Raw genomic sequence first — 17,798 nt, forward strand, 5'->3', positions numbered from 1 at the left:
CCAAGCTTAAATTACCCCACGTGAGCCTGCTGGTAGCTGTTCTATTATTGAAGAGCCTTGGCTGTTCCTGCTGCAAATGAGCTGCATGCACGTGCACAGATGCTATCTATAGAATTCACACGTGGAGTGTGCACACACACAAACCAGCCTGTGTCTGCAGCTCTCTGCTGATGCAGATGCACACCTAGATTAAATGTACAAATTTAATTCTGAGAGCATTTTCAGGGGAATGTTGAAATTTTAAAATTTAAAATTGAGAGGAATATACCCAATAAGATAACAAGGCACTTCAGTGCCTGGTTGATATAAATGCACTGACATAAATTTTTCATAGGAACTTTAGCTCATGCAGTACTTTACCACTTAAAAGACCTCTGTTCTTTTCCAGTTCTGCTGCCATATTAACAATTTTGACTGCTGATTATGTCTGTATGAATGCATGAATGTAACTGCACAGCAAACTATTTTATTGTCCTTATAAACTCGCATTGGCTGAATACTTCTTTCATCTTCAATTGATATTAAGTTATAGCTACCAAAAAAATTTCAGAATGACGAATACAATATTTTCTCTTAGGAGCTGTTTCAAAGAAAAATCAGAAACCAGAAACTAGTACTGAATGACTGCGGATTGTGATTGTTGAGGTTTGTATTCAATTTAAATAATATATTCAATTTAAATAATGTCTTTATGGTTCTCACATCTATGGGCTCTATGCTTATGAGAACGTATGTACAAATCTGGGAGAAATGAGTTATTTCTGCTGCCTCATCAAAGTTACTAATTTCCTATGGCAGTACCTCAGGCTGTAATATTTACATCTAAATATGGTATTTAACTTCCACTGACCTGAGGCAAAGGTTGTGCATCCTTTCTTATTTGATCTTGGAAAAAAAATCTGCAGCACTATGTACACATTAAATGATATTTTCAGGTGATCTCAGTAAGACATTACAGCCCCTACCTTCTGTATTTCCGTAGGAATCATAATGGAATTTTTCTAACAAACCATGTTAACTGAGCACTTGGTGTGACTCTCAGACACCAGTTATACCAGTTTTGTAACCAGTAACTTTCTGATGACATTTTTTAATGTTTCATGGATTTTCACATAGAGTTTTAAATTAATTCGCTATTTATTTTCTGGTGTTTTGAGCAATACCGAATTTATATGACTGCATCTTGAGCTACCTATTGAGGAAAAAAAACAACAAAAAAACCTTCTTAGAAGGGCATCCACATCTCACCAGCAACAAGGTGAAATTTCATTCTGTCTAGTCCAGTGACCTTTTACTTGAGCTTATAATCAGCAGGTAATACCTTCCTGAGGTCATGCAACTGGATTATTTGTGGTGAAGAATTAATTTTTGCCAAATATGAAGGGAAAAGAAGCCCCTGGCCAGGTGAAGGCCCGGGCTAGAGGAGAGCAGTGAGCGGCAGGGCCCCACGAGAGGGCACTGCTTTCCTTCCAAAGGGAGCTGTGCAGCATCCCCTGCGCAGGGCAGGCATTCCCAGCACACTGAGCACAGCTCCCTCCATTCCTGCATTTCTCTGAACAGAGGAAACAGGTGGCCAAGCTGAATGCATCAATAAACTAAGAGGTGAGTGCCACTGCTAGGCTGTGACTTGAAAATAAGCCTGCCATTTAAAATTATATATAAAGCTTACTCCTATTTTCCACTCACTGATTTGGGTAATGATATTTTTTAACCATTAACTAATTCAGACAAAATATATGGCATCATACTTGCAATACTTAAATATATTTTTCAATATGTCATTCAGCTTCTCTTTTTAAAATTGTTTTGATCAAAAAATGGCAATGAGGCTGCTAAGAACAGGATAAATATTAATAAAAATTGGACTAGTTTTTCTAGATTTTTAATATACTTCTGAACCTCATCTCTTCAGATGAATTTCATTTAAAGAGGAAGTTCTGTCTATTTAATCTATATGCTCATGAACACCAGTGTGCTTTTGGGTTATCTACAAATTATGGAAGTTACACCAGGGGTCTGACAGATAGCTTGGGATCTAATTTCCTCACTTGTCTCAGGAATGAACAATCATTGAAGTTAATCAACATTTTAACAACCATGAGTAATATATGAGGCTGAACAGAAAGAGAGATAATTTGAGTTCCAGAAGAAGCTGCAGCATGAGGGCTCCTAGAGAGAGCAGCTCTGTGGGAGCTGCAGGGGGAGTGCTGGGCTGCTCTGGCTGTGGGCAGCCGTGCTGATCATCAACAGCAGCTTAACTAAGCTGAGGTTCTGGCCGTGGCACACGGTCCTCTGTGCTGGGTGGGGATGAGCTGCCCCAAACTCAAATCCCAGGCAGGGATTTAGGGGGATCAGCACCCACCCAAAGGAAACCATCACAAAGCCACTTGACCATTTCCAGCATCACCCCAAACTGAGGCACAATGGCCTTACTCAGTACCGTTGAAAAAGCTAAAATAAATTGCAGCAGGGTCAGCCTAGGGCCCAGTGACTACCATTTGAAAAATAAACATACGCTTAATATATCCAAAAACATTCTTACTCATAAAATGTTGTCCATCCTGTTTCATCACTCTTCGTTGCTAAGAGACCACTGTTTCCATTGTATGTCATTAATCCGAGCTCCAGGGTCTGTGTTGAGACCAGCTTGAGTCCCCCATTGGTGCCAACAGCCAGGGTGACAATCTGATTGTCGGGCATCAGCAGGTGGCGGGGCATCCCGCTGGCGTCGCGGCGCACCTTCAGCGAGTTGCCGTTGTTGTCCATCACCTCCGTGACATCGTTATCGCTGCTATAGGTGAAATTGTACAAGTACTCCCCAGTAACGAGGCTCAGAGTGTACTGGTGAATCCCATCAGCATTGAAGACATACAGCTCCTGTTCTCCTGGAGATGCAGCTTCATATTGGTTAAAGGAATTAAGAATGGGCCTGTTTTTACTGACAGCCCTAATGCGGATATTTCCGAGATCAGCTATGTAGATGGTACCATCTGGGGCCACAGCTAAGGAAGATGGTGAATTTAAGATGGCATCAGTGGCATACCCATCATCCCCAGCATAGCAATTACAGTTGACATCATTTTTGCAATCACAGTCTGAAGCTGCCCCTGCAAGAAGGCATATTTCTCCATTGGTAGTTACCTGGCGTAGCCGATTAATTTTTTTTTCATCTGTCTCACTGATGTAAAGAACTCCTGTGTGTGAGATGGCAATGGCACTGGCTGATTCAAGTGCAGAATGAATAGCCAGTTTGCTAAGAGAGTAGTCTATACCAGGAACCTGGCAGTGCATGGGGCGTCCAGCAATAATGCTAACTTGATGGTTTTCTGTGATCCGTAAAATAACATTGTTCTCTAGGACATAAAGGGAGTTGTCCATGGGATTGACAGCGAGATCAGTAGGCCACTCCAGCCGTACCTATGAGTTGCACAAATTATCACTGTAAAACTCGAAACTGAAAAGTACACTCCTAGTGTTTAAAATTCCACGTGTAACAACAGCAAATTAGTGAGGGGTTTATCAGTGTAAATCATGAAACCAAGTCATGAACGGCAACTATTTCAAACAATGATTTTGTTTTTCGGAAATATTAAAGCTACGTGCAGTTGTAACTTTGGCTAATTGTGTTTCTGTGCAAGAATGAATGCTACATTGTGGAAGCTCTACAATAATTACAGAAAAACAGGCAATTAAGACAATAACTCCCATTATCTCAACCTTATTTCTTTATGGTTGCATAAATAAACTGTGTTAGCCACAGTAAAAAGGATGGTTCACTCATTTCAGTAACAAATCAACTATGTTATCATCTTATGCTGCATAATGTATTTCTTAAGTGGCCAGGCAGTCATCCAAAATAGATGCCCATCTCTCTTCTAAGAGAGGAAAATAAATGCAGTAAGAATCTACCTGGGTGACATCCATGCTGGAATCACAGCTGAGAGGTCGAACAGCAGTCAGGTCATTGGAGCCCAGCAGGGTTGATATAATTCCGTTCTGATCCACTTTTCTAATCATAGTGGCATCAACAAAATACATGAGTCCATACTTATCCACTGCAATTCCTGCAAATAGAAAACCCAGGCATCAGTGCAGCAGTGAGGATCCTGGCTTCAAGGCAGGCTTTGTCTTGTTTACAAGATGGTGAAATTTGTTCACTTCCCCAGTTCCTTCCTCCCTCCCAACCCGAGCACAGGTCCTGGGACCCTCCAACAACCCAGAGTTCTGCCACAGAAATGGCATCAAGCAGATTTATCCTTCAGGGTTCTAAAGAAAACCACAGAAATCCCCAAACATGCCAAAGACCCAGCAGAATGCATCAGCTTTTTTCTGGATTCAAACTTTTTGATAAAGTACATAAACCCAATTAAAAAATTATCTCCTCATTTTACTCAGAAATTTGAGGCATTCCTTTCTTCATCTGAAGAATCTAATGAGGATGAAGAATTTTTTAGAAATCTTTTAAAACACCTTCAAATTATTTTGAAAATTATGAGGACATTGTACTATTTCTGGATTTTTTTTTTTTTAATTCTTTGGCCTGTTGTAGTGAAAATACAGAAAGAACATCTGGTGTTTCCAGATGAAGACACAGGGGTTGCCAGCCTATAAAAAAAGGGAAGGTTCAATGCCTGTCACACTTTGAGTCCTTAGATAGGAAAGGCATAGAATGGAAGGGTGCTCCCTTGGAGGAACAGACAGATGCTGCTGCCTGTTGGGAAGGAGGGCAGCCTTTTTCTCACTTGCCTTTCTTTCCTGCTTTGTTTTGGTGCACTGCCTTGTCCATTTCTCAGGCTGAAAATAAAATATTGATCAAAAAAATTTCTGTCCTCAAGTGGTTGCCACGCTCATCCCACTGAGCAGTGAGAGAAGATACAGCTTCATCTTTTTAATTTTTATGTGTCAACTGAAACTACTTCCTATACAAAGAAAGTGGAATTTCCATTTTTGTGTACCTTTATGATCATCTAGTTATTTTCAGCCACTGAAAAAACCCAAAGACGTTTGAAACACATGGCTATACACCTGATTAATGCATCCTTACAATTAAGATGAAACAACAGAGAAACAAAAAAGCCTTAAAAAGAAACACATCCCCAAATCTTTATATCATCTTGAAAACTTTTTGTCACAAATTAGAACCTGGAAAGGGCAAAAATCCTTTTATTTTTTTCTCTGACTCTGAAGAAAAAGGAGATACATGGAAGAAAAACTCAGAGAAAAGCCACAGCGAGCAATTTCTCTCCCCAAAGACTGCATCTCAAGCAGTAATCAGTTTCCCAGTTCACACGCTGGCTTCTTGGAGTGAGCGGTACCCTGCTAATTTGTGTTCTGTTCTCCTTTTGCAGCACTCAGTGCCGGGGTAATAAAGTTTGCTTTAACTAAACAAAGCACGAACACTTGCCAATCCACTGTAATTAAAGCCCAGAATAAAAATCACCGAGCAAGGAGTGATTTAATTGCCAGATAATTATTTCCACATCCAGCCTAGCTGCACGCAGTCGTTCTCTCCAGCTTCTTTCCCTCCTTTACCTCGAGGGCTCATTAGGGTTGCGTCCACTGCCTTCCCTCCATCCCCACATCTGGCTTCATCAAAGGGCAGGCACTGCTCTCCTGTCCCTGCCACCACTTCAGAGTTACCAGCAAGGTCCTTCGTGCCCGTGAGGGACTTGACTTTGTAAATCCGTCGGCTATTGGTGTCCGACACGTAGAGGGAGCCTGAAACAGGGTCCACGGCCAGATAGTATTTATGAGCAGGATTGTTGCTTTAGAGAAAAAGAAAGCATAAAACAGAAACAGCTGAGCAGTCTAGAAACTTCACAGGCTTTCAGAGCTTGGATACTCATCAGGCACAGAAAGATCTGGAAAGAAAGTCTGACACCTTTGTACGGAGGTGAGGTCTGAAGGACCATCACCTGGGGACCTGACTTGATTAGGGCCTGGTCAGTGTTTGGAGGGACTGTAATTTTAAATCTCACTCATCCTTCTACACTGAACCTTGCACAGCAGAGCCCAATAAGCCAGAGCTGCGCAGCAGTCTTTCCTCTTGATCTCTTTAGCCCTTTAGATCTGCTCCAGGTCAATTCTCTTCAGCTTATCTGTTTCCCCCCTCCTGCTACCTTGTTTAACTTCCTTTGGAAGCAGAAGTCATAGGAGCAGGATCAAAGAATCAGCTTCTGAGTTACTTAGATTACGCCACAAGATTTGTGAGGTCTTGTATAAATAGGAGGCAGAAGCATAACAAATTTATTTCTAAAGCAAATTTGTTCTCATTCATTCTTATCAAGAATCTCATTTACAGCAGATGAAGTTGGTTATATAACTAAGACCAGAGACCCCAAGTGTCTGACTTTAACTCCAAACCTTCTGTTATTGAAAAACTGGTCCTCAGTTTGTGATTGGAATGGGAACTCATATGGAAAGCTACTTCTCTTCTGAAATATATGTTTTTTGACAGCTTGTCACATTTTGGAACTACTTTAGCAAATCATCTGCAAATTGAGAAATGTCAATCTTCACAATATATATACATTCACACACACAGAACTGCAGTGCAGAAATATTTTCAAAATCTTGCCTGGCTAGTTTTACTCAGTTTATTTGGATTTTAAGCATGATGTGAATTTTCCAGCCTTTGGAGCCTATGGGTGAGCGTGAATAAGGTCAATGGTGGTTTCAAAGCATAAGAGACAAATGAAGACGGGAAGAAAAAAAATGAAGGTTACTTACCAGTAACCAGAAATATTTGCCTCCAAATATCCACACTCCTAGTTTCATGTGGCAAAAGCGCCCATCTCCAAGAGTGAGGATACACAGAGGTAAGCTATGATGGACATAAGCCATTTCTTGAGCAGAATCGATGAAACTACCATAAAGCCACTTTCGGCAGATGGATCCATCAGCACGCCAAGATAACTGTGGTCATTGGTCATGACCAGATTTGGGGGAATGAGGAGGCCCCAAAATACCACTTTCTACAGTTATTTTCCTCTAGGCCAGTCTTTGACATGCCATTGCTTTAGGTCAATAATGGTTTGTTCTAAGACTGTAGAAAGTAGGAAGGAGATTGGTTGGATCTCAATTCAGTAGGCAGAGGCAATACCATCTGCTGAAGTCTAGGAGTGTAGAAATTAGAGATGAAGAAATACAATAAACAAAAAAAAAATACTTGGCAGGTTTATTTCATGCATGGATCTCAGAGTACTTTAAAAAGATGGGCGTAGCACCCATTTTACAGAGGAGGAAACTGAGGCACAGAGAGGTTAAGTGGTGTAGACAAAGTTATGCAGGGAAACTAGTGACATGCTTGAGAATAGAGAACAATCTCATTATTGATGCTTGAGATTAGAGGACAATCTCATTATTCCCCAAGTTTGTCTCATTATCTTCAGCAGCAGACTGCACCTCGTCACTATGCCCTTAGCACATTCCTTCTCACCCCTCCAAAATAATGTTCAGTCTTCTTTGCAACATAGAAAAATATGTTTTTTCCACTTTAGACATTCCTCCAGTCTCTCCAGGTATCTGAGCCATACAAACACCTGCACGTTTGTCCTTGCTTCCAAACTCTTCTCTGTTCTCCCACTCTGCTTTCCCCTCACACTGAAGAACACACTCTGCTGTGTCACTGGTGTTGTGCTGCACCTCACAAACACACCCAGACTTGGCTCAAGGCTGCCCTGCCTTTTGCATGGCCCTTGTGACCCTGGCCAAATGGGCACATCCAGGAGCTGGGCACAGGCTGGAGCTGGGCACAGACACTGCTGGTGGCACCTGGAAGGGAGGGTCCTGCTGGACTCAGTGGTGAAAGCTGCTCACATGGTGCCCAGGGAGCAGCAGCCTCCCTGCAGGAATGGAAGGGTCTCTCTTGTTTCCACACATGGTTTTGCCAGCCTGTGCCCACCCCTGCCTCCCCTCTGCCCTCAGCCAGCCCTAGGTGTGCCCAGGATGGGATAAGACATGAGTCAGGGTAAAGAGCAATGGCAGAACATAGGATATGGGAATATTCCCTCTCCTCTCCTGCAGTCATGGTGCATCCGTGGAGCTCACCCTGCCTTTCTCCTCTGGAATCTCCCCCAGGGCAGTTGTGCCAGGGGTAAGTGACAAGCTTTGGTTCCAGATCAGAGAGCAGCTCACTGGAGCTGCAGACCTGTTCCATACTCCTCCCCTCTTCCCTGAACTAGGTCAGGGAACAGATAGTGGAAAACTCGAAGCAAATTTTTGAGGAAATTTGACACAAAATGACTGCTGGAAGGTAACATGCACTCACTGTGCTCCCAAAGAATCGATGAGACTATTACCTCAAAGAGGGATTTGTTTTATAAATGAGTGAGTACTCAATATTTCTCAAACTGGCATCCGAGCAATTAAAGACCTCTGCCTCTCTTTTCTGTGCACCCTTGCAATCTTTCACTTGAATTATAGGAGGCCAAGGATTGTAACTTGCTTTAAAAGATTTTCCATGGAATTCAGCGTTGCTCAGAGGCCTCTGCCAATAATGTCTGTGCCTCCAGCCCCCGAGTGACTGTGTGGTCACACCACCTGCAGCCTCACTCTGCTCTCTGAGAGCCTGGGGCCCAGCAAGTGCAGCTCATTCTCCCTGCTCTTCTCACAGGTGCACCACATTCTGTTTCAACAGCAGCTTTTCTTTAAGGGTAACCAAAAGAGAAGCTGTCCAGAGCAAATCTCTAAGCAAATGGAAAATTAAGTAGGCTTAGTTGAAGCAAAAATCATTAGCAAACTGTGAATGAATTCACCCAGGTAAGAACAGTTAGGGGTGTTACTATGCCAAAATACATTGTTAAGGGGAAATGATCCTGTTTAGTCCAGACCATCTATTCCATGAACTTGGATCACAGAAATGGAAAGTATGGTTTTAAAAGGGTAATGCACAGGACACTATGAAACAGCTTACAAGAACTCTTCTTGTTCTTGCCCTCGATTTTCTCCAGGGTGAACATCCTCCCTGTCCCAGGTGTGGCATGAAAGGAGGCACAAATGTTTCCTATGTTGCAGCCATCCAAAAGACCTAGTGCTCTCCTCCTGACATCCAGGAGGGTTATGCCTCCCTCCTGAATCTCACACTGACTGCTTCTAGTGGTTGCACACAGCCAGCCCCACAGGTTGGCTTTTAAATGTGTTTGAAAAAAGAAATATAAACTAAATTATGGCAAAAGACAGCGGGTTCAGAAAATCATTAATGACCAGAAAATGAGTTTTTGACCTATATGCAGTCATTAGTGCTTTTGTGAACCTTTCTGGCATTTGTGAAAATGCTGTTGCAGTTTACCTTGACCATTTAGACCAATTATAGACAGCAGGGAGAGGTGTTTATCTGGAAGTTAGCTTGGGGTTCATTATACTTGCATTCTACTAGAAATTTCTAATTACTGTCAGGACTTATTGGCTGCTTTTTGACTGCATTTCGTAATTGCTAATGCTTATCATATTCATAACACACAATTAGCACATAAAAATGTTTCTATATATGGTACATGAAGAACATAACATTACACAAGAAGCACAACACAAAAAGCAAACACAATGAAGCAAACAAACCATATCAAATTATATGGGAAAGAGCTCATGTCTTACCTATGTTTAAACTCTTTATTTCTTTATAGAAAGGGAACAGAAGAAAAAAGAACAAACAGTTAGCTGAAGAATAGATGGTAAAGCAAACATAGTATTTGTTTTATTTTACAAAAGGACACAGGAGAAGATATCTCTTTTCAGCACTGGCCTTAGCTCAGTTTCCAGATGAAGAGTGACTGGGGGGGATAGAGCTGCAAGCTAATTCCCTGTAGGACACCCCTGCCCCCACCCCCCTCCCCTCATATTTAGGAAACTTTCTGAACCACTGAAAGAATTTTCACATGGAAATATGTCTAGCTTGGGGGCTAGGAGTGAGAGAAACTGGCAGTTCTCTGAATACAGAACTGGGCAGGGGGGAGCACTGGTTTTGGACATTGTCTGCCAGTTGGAGGCAACCTCTTTAATCAAAATAATTTTCCAACAGGCTTTTTCTAGACACATTCTTACTATGCAGTTTGTTTTTCTCTCTCCTCCAAGTCTCTAAAATAATTGCTTAAAGCAAGTTTGGATGCTCCTTGGTATCTGTTTAAGCCTATCAAAGGCAATGTTAGGGTAAAAAGGCCCCTTCTAAGTGAGCAGTAAGGTACTGTACAATGGGAGAGAAACAGCATTTACTGATCCACAGCTTACTGCCCAGACACACAGCCCAAGGAAAAGGGCTCTCTACTTCCCACAAGAAATGAACACACTCTCCACTCACACAGCATTTCACTGTGTGGATGTAATTTCCATTCAGGAATATGCACTGAACAGAGCAAGGAGGTCTGTGACTCCTGAGCTGCAGCACTCCAGGCACAGCCCCCAGTGCTGGAGCCCAAATTCCTGCTGGCCATCCCAAGCAGGCACCTTCACAAAGGACAGTGTGAAGGAAATACACACACTGGGATATCTGACATGTAAAGGCACTCGAGGTTTATAGGGGCTCATGTGAAACCAAAAGGACATCAGCTGGGAAATCTAAAGCAAGGTTTTTGGTTTGTAATACTTGAGGATGCACTGATTGCAACATAACCCAAACTACTTGATATGAGCTGAAGACTCTGCTCTCATTCACACTTAAATGGCTCAAATCTTCAAACTCTTACCCATGTAACTCATGCAGATTTCAAGATGAGCAATGAATCACAATTTCTGCTATAGATTATGTTTGCTGGAATGGACCTTAATTTCCTTTAGAGGAACAGGGGGTAAAAGACATCATAATGTAATCCTAAAGTGTGAAAATCCTAAAAATCTGTATGTCAAGTCCTTTGCAGCTGTCCAACAGCACTCACAATGCATCAGCTTTGTTGTTAACTGCTTCTAGTTATAACAGAAGCTAAAGAAACTATGCTATGGGAAACAGGCTTTCATAAAGGTGGAAGTAGACAACAGCAGATAAAAATCCATCTTCTGTTTCTTTACTGATGTCCTAACCAATTTTCCCTCACATGATGAAAACCCAAGTTCCCTCTTAATCTCCCCTACAGAGAGAGGAAGCAAAGTACTCACACTAATACTGTTGTAAATTTTGAGGCAACATTTTCAAACACAAGGTGGGCTAGGAAGCTGTCACTGGCTGATATTGGTAAGTGAGGTGCATAACAATGCATTATAAGAAATATCCTAATCTGAAAATGTTTCTCCTCACCTATAAAGCTGCAGTCCTATTTACTAGAAAGCTAAAAAGATCTGAACAACTTAGAAAAAATAATTAGCATATTCTGTATAATGCAGAGCTATAGTGCATATTGATATAAATATTTATATCAGGTCACACTTCCATGCCAGCTACCTTCTGTGGTTTAAACTGAGCTGCTAGCAGAAAGCACTGGATGATCCATGACTTAAAAAAAAAAAATATAATGAGGCAGCCTGATGGTGTATGAGGTAGGTGTCAGAGAGTGATTTCAGAGTTGAATTGGCCTGAATCAGATCTCTTTTCTTTTCTATAGAATCAGAATTCACAATAGTGACATCAACAGAATGACATGAATGGAAGAGAGGTGTAAAATAGAGCTAGGCCTCCTATTCTTTAACAGTCCAATCATTTTGCACTTTTTCCCACTAATTAAAAACTAAATGTGGAAGCAGAGGGATTGGTTATTGGTCATATCATTAAAAAAAGACTTGTGACCTAAATTCACTCAAAGTACTTTGCAGTTGTATCCAATTGCCAGGTACCAATGCTGCTGCCTGAGTGGGCTCCAGGAGGGGCAGCAGCCAGCCAGGGCACGCTGCTTTTCCTGACTTTTCTGCAAATACTCAGTAGTGCTGTAAGTATAGGGTCAGTTACATGAGTTGGGGTTTGAAGCAATAGCTCTTGCCTCTCCTGGAAAAATGAAAAAAGGAGATGGAACAGAAATGGGTGAAGTGGTACATTCTACACTCATGCCTTCCCTATTACGTGATCAAATCTTAAGGTTGGAGCAGGGCACGGGACAGGGGGAAAGAGTAAAAATCTTGAAAAGAGTTCTGATGATGCAAAATGAATCTGTCTGTCAAGCTGAACTGCACTTGTCAACCTACAGAAATAGACTCACAAGCATGGGGAAGAAATGTGAAAGTGGATCTCAAAACCACTGTCAGGAGAAGCTTCCCTCTGACCTCACGAGATTGTTACACCTTTGCCTGTCAGGATGGCTCAGTACCTAAGGGCAGTCAATTCTAGAATTTTCAAACAAAACTAAAAGATGCACTGGGGGAGGACAGAATCAGTGATCACTAATGAGACAGAAAGAGATGTTTTGTACTTTCTGTACAAGCTAATTTCTGCTCTCAAGTCCTTCACTTTAGTCACTGCTCAGGTAAGTTACAGACTTGGAACTATTCATTTCTGTGCCCCATTTCTCCACTGGAATTTAAATAGGTTGAAAGTGACGATGTTTTTCAAAATTATAAGAAGTAATGGTAAAGGCTGATTTGAGCACGGGCTCAGAAGCGAAGCGCTGAGGTGAAGCCTTACCTCAGCTCCAGTATGCTGGTGACGTTCCTGGAGGGGAAGATACGCCGGATATAGTTAAAATCCCCAACAAAGAGACTTCCATCAATACCCACTGCCAGTGCCACAGGGGCCAAGAGCTTATTTCCTTCTGCCAGGCCATTGCAGCTGGGACAGGAAATGCTTCTGCGGCGCCCGTTGCCCATAATGCTGGTTATCACAGCTGGCTGCTGAGTGAGAAACTGATTTTCTCCGTTGCCTTTGTGCAATATACCTAAGGACAGAGAGGAGAAGAAGTGGTTATTACCAATGTTCATTGCAGGGGACTTGAGGCTGTTTTCTTTTCAACAGCTGCTGTTAAGGACTGTACATGGAAATGACTCTGGTGTTCGGTTTTTCAATGGTGCAAAAGGAGCGGGAGGATTTTGCAGTAGTAAAAATAAAGGTGTAATGAAGATTCAGTGTTAAAACCCACACACATACACAGCCACAGACCCAAACCTACACTCAGAGTCCTTTGGAATTCATTATGAAAGAAAACCCTGCCTCACAGCTCTGGCCTGGGACTGTGGTTTAGGTTTCTGAGTGGGTGGAGAAGAGCAGTTCCTTATTTGTGTCTCACTCCAGTTTCCTGTTTTGTTTGGAATTCTCTGCCAATCTTACTGTTCTCTTTCCACTTCTCAGTCTTTCACACTTTTTTAATAGAAAATGAAAAATGAGAAATGGAGGAACCAGAGAAAATGATAGCTCAGAAAATGAAAAGATAGGAGAAAGATCAAACTCCCAGAAGGGCTGCTAAGGATCAATGATAAAAGGCAAGAGGGAAGCTGGTGGTACAGATCTCTATTAGACTTCAAGATAGGATTTATCTTCAAAATATTTGTTCAAAGAGCAGACCCCTGCTCCAAGAAGGGAGGGGATTTTCTGAGACAATGTGACCATATTCTGAGTCATCAAAAACAGTGGAAATCTGGCTGGAAACTTTCAGCCTCATGTTCTTGTGGGAATGAAGCTGTATGACCCTAACATAACTGGCTCCCCACTGGTGGCAACACTCTCTGTTGGCATGTATTACAAATGTGGATCCACTGCCCAGCACTGGAAGTGAGTTCAAATAGCCTTGCCAATTCTGAACAATACTTTGGATTTATTAAGCAAAAATACATTTTGTTATTTGGAAATGAGCAGCAGGAAGGCTGCAAACGACACTTTGCAGGGAACAAATAAAATGTATGCTGAGCATTCAGCTCCCAAAGAGTTGTTGGAGAAATACAGAGATCACAAAGACACAGCTTAGCATATGGGAAGACAAAAAAAGTGAGGAAAAAACCAACAGGTGGCTAATGAGAAAGGCAAAGGAGACTCAGTATCTTGTCCCAGACTCGTACTCGTTGTAAGCTCCATCTCAGGTTAGGGGGAAAAGGAGGTCAAGCAAAAGGAAGCAGGAACAGATGTGGTTAACATGAGAAAACCAGGGAAGACAGAAAGATATTACAGGGGAATAAATGAAAAACAGAATAGAGGATAAAGATTAGGACTTTAAGAAATTCAGCCTATCTGAAACAGTAAAAAATGTGTTAAAATTCTACAGAAATTTTCTGACAACTGAAATATGCCTGAGACCTTAGTGAGCTAAAGATGAAATAAAAACAGTGGAGAAATTGCAAGTATAAAGCAAATAAAAACTCCATGTAGGACAGCAAACACATGGAATGAACTAACTCACCACTCTTGACATTAAGCACATGATGTTTATCCAGAGACCATCCTCCTAAGTTTGAAGGATCCAGTTCAAATCCTTGCAGCAGTGCTGTCCTCTTCTCCCATAAAATGAGACTGGGGCAAGTCTCATATTCAAACCCCACAGACACTGAAATGAAATAAAATCTAATATACTTGCTGAACAAACACTGAGTTAAATGTCCAGAGCACATTCAAGTCATCGAGTACTCCAGTCCCCCAGCCCCCTCAAGAAGATGGAGTGATTATATTCCTCACTTTTATTCTACAATATTATATTCAGATCTTTGACTAGACACAAATATGAAGCTTCATTCACATGTACTCTGCAGGGATCTGATCACTTCTATTTTAATAGCTCACATTGGGAAGTGCTGGGTTTGCTGAGAGGAGAGTGAGAAATAAAATTTTTAAAATATAGTAAAATTTTATTAAATAATTAAAAATATCAGATAGCAGGACAAGATAAATTCTTAATTTGCCAGATGTTCACAGCATTTATTTAGCATATTCATTTTACATACTATGTACCAAAGGGCAGTGAAAACTTTGTGTGCATTTAAGCACAATTACACTGTATGCATTACACAGGAAAGCAATATCCCATGCAATAACATAAGAAAGAAAAATTATGGCAAAGAAGAATTTAGAAAATATAGAAAATAATTAAGATAAAAAAAAAAAAAGCTGTGCTCTTTCTACACTGGCACAGCTCTGATGCTCATTTTTAACACTGTTGTATTAAAATTATTCAGACAGTCAATGAAAACTGAAAAATATTATGATGATCATTCTTCTTCCCACCCACTAGAACCAAGCTAACTAAAAATAGCTGTAGAACTACAAGACTGAACAGCATTAGAGGAACAGAATTTTCATTTCAAATGTGTTATACCACAAGAGACTACAATAAGGGTATGTGTGAAAACCCAAATGCACTGCAGACTGCCAGCCAGTCCAGCATGAGGATCATTTTATAACTAAAGAAAATAAAATTATAAAATGGATTAGGTTTTCCCTAACTTCCTGTTGCCAATTTTTCCTACTGCCTGGTCTAAACCTTCTAAGTCAGGTACTGAGCAGGAAACCCAGGAACACTGAAGTAGTTCTGACCCTCTGAACATGATCTTGAATGTGTTAAGGAACTCTAATATAAATTGTGTCAGGGAGACAAGAACTGTTCAGTCTACATGTGCTCCCCTGAAAGGAAGTTTGCAGTTTTCTTATTTAGAATTATAGGTGTTACTTGGAAAGTCTTGGAGCTTGTATGTGCTGACTTACCTACAGCATCTGACAACCCATAAACCTTCTGACCATAGGCATCTGTTTTGTCCCAGATAAATGTATATGCCAAGTTGGGAGATGCCTGAAATGATTTTTGGAACAAATGCCCTTCTACTGCTACCATCAAATGAACTTTGATCAGATTGAGTGGCACCAGAGTCTGAGTCATGATGATCTTCAGTAAGGATTTGTATCCAGCAGTGCGGGAGCTCAGGTAGCTGAGCTTTATACTAGAGCCAGGGATCTCAATTTCTTCATGAAGAACCTGGGGAGGAAAGAGATCAAACATTTTACATTAATAATTTTTTTTTAATGTATCATCTTGTGTATTCTTATGAACTTATGTCTTTCTCTTACTGGGAGTAGATGTCCTCAAACCAACACAGGTCAGCTGACATTTCTGACAAATATTTATTTGGTGTCTGTGTACACATCTTTTTAAGAGCCCACTGCTGGCAAACATTTTTTACTGCAAGTTATATGCAAGGCAATAACAATTATCATAGGAACCCACAACTTCCACTAACTGAGTACAGCAGTGAAAAAATAGCACCAATAGAGTTTGCCCTTGTCCTAAGTAAGAAATAGGGAAAGAGTCTGTGGTCAGCACCACATGCCAAGCCTTTGCAAAATTCTCTTGAGACACCTAAGCTGGCACCTGAAATACATAGATGTACTTGATATGTTGTATGATAATGGGAGGGTGCCAGGTGATCAAAGATAAATGTGTCTGGGTGACATAAACCTGGGACATCTGCAGAAATGTGTCTGGGTGACATAAACCTGGGACATCTCCTGCAGAAATGTGTCTGGGTGACATAAACCTGGGACATCTGCAGAAATGTGTCTGGGTGACATAAACCTGGGACACCTCCTGCAGCCCTCAGTAGAAAACCTGGTACCTGTCAGAACAAAGGCAGCTCTGCAGAGACATTTGCTGTGGCAATTGCAGGGGACACGTGGTGGCCCTGTGCTTGGATCAGAACTGTCACCTGCCCACTGATTCCTCCACCCTGCTCACTCACGCTGCTCTTACCTGGGTTTCTGGCACAATGGGATTGCGGCTGGGAGCGTCACTAAAGAAAGTTGAAAGTGGTGATGAAATGATGACTGGGTCAGGACGAACAAACCCACTGAGATCACAGCTGGGAATGGAGTTCTCCTCTGTCTTCATCACAAGTGTGTCCATGGCATAGAAGCTGTTCCATGGCAGCCACACTGTCCTCTCCTGGCTCATGAACGGGGCCCGTTCAAAGTGCAGCGTCAGGGATGCTCCACCATTTGCAACCAAGTCAAACCTAGAAAAGTGTGGCCTTTAGAAGTGACAAGACTGAGTAATTCCAGTAATCACATTCCTGGCTAATGAGACAGCCACAGAGGCATACCAATAGTGATGGGAATTTGTCTGGTTTTGGCTGGGATAGAGTTAATTTTCTTCCTAGTAGCTGGCAGAGTGCTGAGTTTTGGATTCAGGATATAAGGTTGGTAACACAGGGGTGCTTTTATTATAGCAGAGCAATGCTTACACAGTGTCAGGGCCTTTCCTCCTCCTCACCCCATCCCACCAGGGAGCAGAATGAGAGCCAGGAGGGGACACAGCTGGGAGAGCTGACCCTAACAGAACAGAGAGATATCCCAGATCATACAGTGATATAGTAATATACCGTGATATATAATTACCATTATATAACTAGGGGAAAAGCTGCTCAGAACCTGGCTGGGAATTAACTTATCTTTCTGTTATTTTCCTTTTTACTACAGTTTTTATAATTATTATACAGTTATTAAACTGTTTTTATCTCAATGCAAGATTTTTCTTACTTTTACCCTTGTGATTCTCTCTCCACACCACCAGAGGTGGGGAGAGTGAGCAGACCATGATTATGCTTTAAATGTCATGGTTCCAATGATCAATAATGGGATGTGAACCTCTGGCAACTAAACTGCTGAAAACCAGCCAAGACAAGCAATGATTTGAAGTCACTTGGACAAAGCTCATTCTGATAAAACTATAAATTCTGTATTAAATCATTTAAAAAACACCCAACAAACAAACCAGCACATTTATTATTACAAGCCACCTTTATATAGAAACAGCAGAGAAGCCAAGTGCATTCTGAGCAGGACACTGAATTATCCCTTTCCTAAAAGATCCTGTCCATCAAACATAGAATGGGACACGTGGCAGTAAGAGAATAGTAATGAAAAGTGTTCTACAAGTAAGAATTCCTGTCCCCAAGATAACTGATCTATCATTTTT

General features: G+C 41.5%; 1 protein-coding gene across 1 annotated transcript in view; it reads right to left on the reverse strand.

Moving 5' to 3' along the window:
• The window catches only part of TENM2 (teneurin transmembrane protein 2), a 187,608-nt gene that overhangs the window by 19,824 nt on the left and 149,986 nt on the right, over positions 1–17,798 (reverse strand). The window contains exons 14-20 of the mRNA XM_050979861.1: positions 16,575–16,836; positions 15,536–15,803; positions 14,241–14,384; positions 12,539–12,788; positions 5,533–5,765; positions 3,910–4,064; positions 2,543–3,417 (exon numbers count right to left, since the gene is read on the reverse strand). Of these exons, the coding sequence (XP_050835818.1) occupies positions 2,543–3,417; positions 3,910–4,064; positions 5,533–5,765; positions 12,539–12,788; positions 14,241–14,384; positions 15,536–15,803; positions 16,575–16,836 (2,187 nt within the window). The remainder of the gene's footprint in view (positions 1–2,542; positions 3,418–3,909; positions 4,065–5,532; positions 5,766–12,538; positions 12,789–14,240; positions 14,385–15,535; positions 15,804–16,574; positions 16,837–17,798) is intronic.

Source organism: Serinus canaria, chromosome 13, assembly GCF_022539315.1.
Source record: "Serinus canaria isolate serCan28SL12 chromosome 13, serCan2020, whole genome shotgun sequence".
Taxonomy (NCBI): domain Eukaryota; kingdom Metazoa; phylum Chordata; class Aves; order Passeriformes; family Fringillidae; genus Serinus; species Serinus canaria.